The sequence below is a fragment of the Heptranchias perlo genome, chromosome 45 (assembly GCF_035084215.1).
Source record: "Heptranchias perlo isolate sHepPer1 chromosome 45, sHepPer1.hap1, whole genome shotgun sequence".
Taxonomy (NCBI): Eukaryota; Metazoa; Chordata; class Chondrichthyes; order Hexanchiformes; family Hexanchidae; genus Heptranchias; species Heptranchias perlo.
The window spans coordinates 1,553,633-1,556,197 of record NC_090369.1 but is presented as its reverse complement, the minus strand read 5'-3'; the positions used below and the strand labels follow the sequence as shown (position 1 = coordinate 1,556,197).

Genomic DNA, 2,565 nt, shown 5'->3' with positions numbered 1-2,565 from the left:
CTAACTCCTACCTTTACTCTCCGCTTTTCGATCTGTCGTCGGTCGTTTGGGCTGTTCGCCTGTTGGAGGCTTCGGTGTCTCAGCCCGTGATCTCTGCAAAAAGAAAGAAATCCTCAGCGGCAATTCAACCGAGAGGTGCTTCGTCTCATCGTCAAAACCCTGCAACCCCAAAACTGTGGGGACTCCTCACCCCCCTCAAACTGTGGGGACTCCTCACCCCCCTCAAACTGTGGGGACTCCTCACCCCCCAAACTGTGGGGACTCCTCACCCCCCCAAACTGTGGGGACTCCTCACCCCCCCCAAACTGTGGGGACTCCTCACCCCCCCCAAACTGTGGGGACTCCTCACCCCCCCCCAAACTGTGGGGACTCCTCACCCCCCCCCAAACTGTGGGGACTCCTCACCCCCCCCCAAACTGTGGGGACTCCTCACCCCCCCCAAACTGTGGGGACTCCTCACCCGCCCTCAAACTGTGGGGACTCCTCACCCCCCAAACTGTGGGGACTCCTCACCCCCCCAAACTGTGGGGACTCCTCACCTCCCCAAACTGTGGGGACTCCTCACCCTCCCCCAAACTGTGGGGACTCCTCACCCCCCCAAACTGTGGGGACTCCTCACCCCCCCCAAACTGTGGGGACTGCTCACCCTCCCCCAAACTGTGGGGTCTCCTCACCCCCCCAAACTGTGGGGACTCCTCACCTCCCCAAACTGTGGGGACTCCTCACCCTCCCCCAAACTGTGGGGTCTCCTCACCCCCCAAACTGTGGGGACTCCTCACCCCCCAAACTGTGGGGTCTCCTCACCCACCCAAACTGTGGGGTCTCCTCACCCCCCCAAACTGTGGGGTCTCCCCCCCGCCCCCAAACTGTGGGGACTCCTCACCCCCCCAAACTGTGGGGTCTCCTCACCCCCCCAAACTGTGGGGTCTCCTCACCCCCCCCAAACTGTGGGGACTCCTCACCCCCCCCCAAACTGTGGGGTCTCCTCACCCCCCAAACTGTGGGGTCTCCTCACCCCCCAAACTGTGGGGTCTCCTCACCCCCCAAACTGTGGGGTCTCATCACCCCCCCCCCAAACTGTGGGGTCTCCTCACCCCCCAAACTGTGGGGTCTCCTCACCCCCCAAACTGTGGGGTCTCCTCACCCCCCAAACTGTGGGGTCTCCTCACCCCCCAAACTGTGGGTCTCCTCACCCCCCCAAACTGTGGGGTCTCCTCACCCCCCAAACTGTGGGGTCTCCTCACCCCCTTGGCCCTCTCCCTTCCCGCCCTTACCTCCAGGTTGTCCATCTCGTATCCGTCCCCCTCCTCCTCATCGATGAACAGGAAGGACATGTGATTGGTTGCTGGAGCCCCCTCGATGCCGGGGGCCTGGCCAGTGAACGGCTCCTCGTGTCCTTTCCTCTCCCTGTCCTCCTTCAGCCTTCGCTCCCGGCTGAAGTGCCGCTGGAGGAGGCTCAAAATCTCCGTCCGCTCAATGGAGCCCAAGAGAATCATGGAGACTGGAAAAGAGAGCCGGAGGGGGAGAGTTTAAAGGTCAGGTCATGAGGTCACAGGTCAAGGCTTGTGTTTTAAGGGCAAGTCATGAGTTCACAGGTCAAGGCATGAGTTCACAGGGCAAGTCATGAGTTCAAAGGGCAAGTCATGAGTTCAAAGGGCAAGTCATGAGTTCAAAGGACAAGTCATGAGTTCAAAGGGCAAGTCATGAGTTCTAAGGGGAAGTCATGAGTTCAAAGGGCAAGTCATGAGTTCAAAGGGCAAGTCATGAGTTCAAAGGGCAAGTCATGAGTTCAAAGGACAAGTCATGAGTTCAAAGTGCAAGTCATGAGTTTTAAGGGCAAGTCATGAGTTCACAGGGCAAGTCATGAGTTCAAAGGACAAGTCATGAGTTCAAAGGACAAGTTATGAGTTCAAAGGGCAAGTTATGAGTTCAAAGGGCAAGTCATGAAGAGCTCCTTTTTCTCTCTCTCTCTGATGGTGGGGGGACAGTCAGGGGGCAATGGGGGTCAATCAATGACCTTTCACCCAGTGGGGACCTTTGACCTACCTGCGGAGTCTACAAAGGGAAGGTTTTCAGAGTGCTTTGATTGAGGATTTTCTGCAGGTCTCGGTATTTGCAAATCGAGCAGACGTGAACCACATTACGGACCATGATATCCTCCACAAAAACATTGTACTTGCTGCAAGAAGACCAGAGCGAATATCAAAGGTCAGAAGAGCGACCGGTCACCACGTCCTCTCTCAGACTCAAACTCCTCACCCCCCCCAAACTGTGGGGACTCCTCACCCCCCCAACTGTGGGGACTCCTCACCCCACAAACTGTGGGGACTCCTCACCCCCCAAACTGTGGGGACTTCCTCACCCCCCCCCCACAAACTGTGGGGACTCCTCACCCCCCCAAACTATGGGGACTCCTCACCCCCCCCCAAACTGTGGGGACTCCTCAACCCCCCAAAACTGTGGGGACTCCTCACCCCCCCCACAAACTGTGGGGACTCCTCACCCCCCCCCAAACTGTGGGGACTCCTCACCCCCCCAAACTATGGGGACTCCTCACCCCCCCCA

General features: G+C 58.4%; 1 protein-coding gene across 1 annotated transcript; it reads right to left on the bottom strand.

Annotated features, from left to right (window-relative positions):
• On the bottom strand, nucleotides 1-2,176 carry LOC137306834 (chloride channel protein 1-like). The gene is made up of 3 exons (XM_067976232.1): nucleotides 2,047-2,176; nucleotides 1,275-1,501; nucleotides 1-93 (listed from the first exon to the last, which is right to left on the bottom strand). The coding sequence occupies exons 2-3, from the start codon at nucleotides 1,494-1,496 to the stop codon at nucleotides 1-3; spliced, it is 315 nt and encodes a 104-aa protein (XP_067832333.1). The 5' UTR covers nucleotides 1,497-1,501; nucleotides 2,047-2,176.
• Between the last annotated feature and the right edge of the window lie 389 nt (nucleotides 2,177-2,565).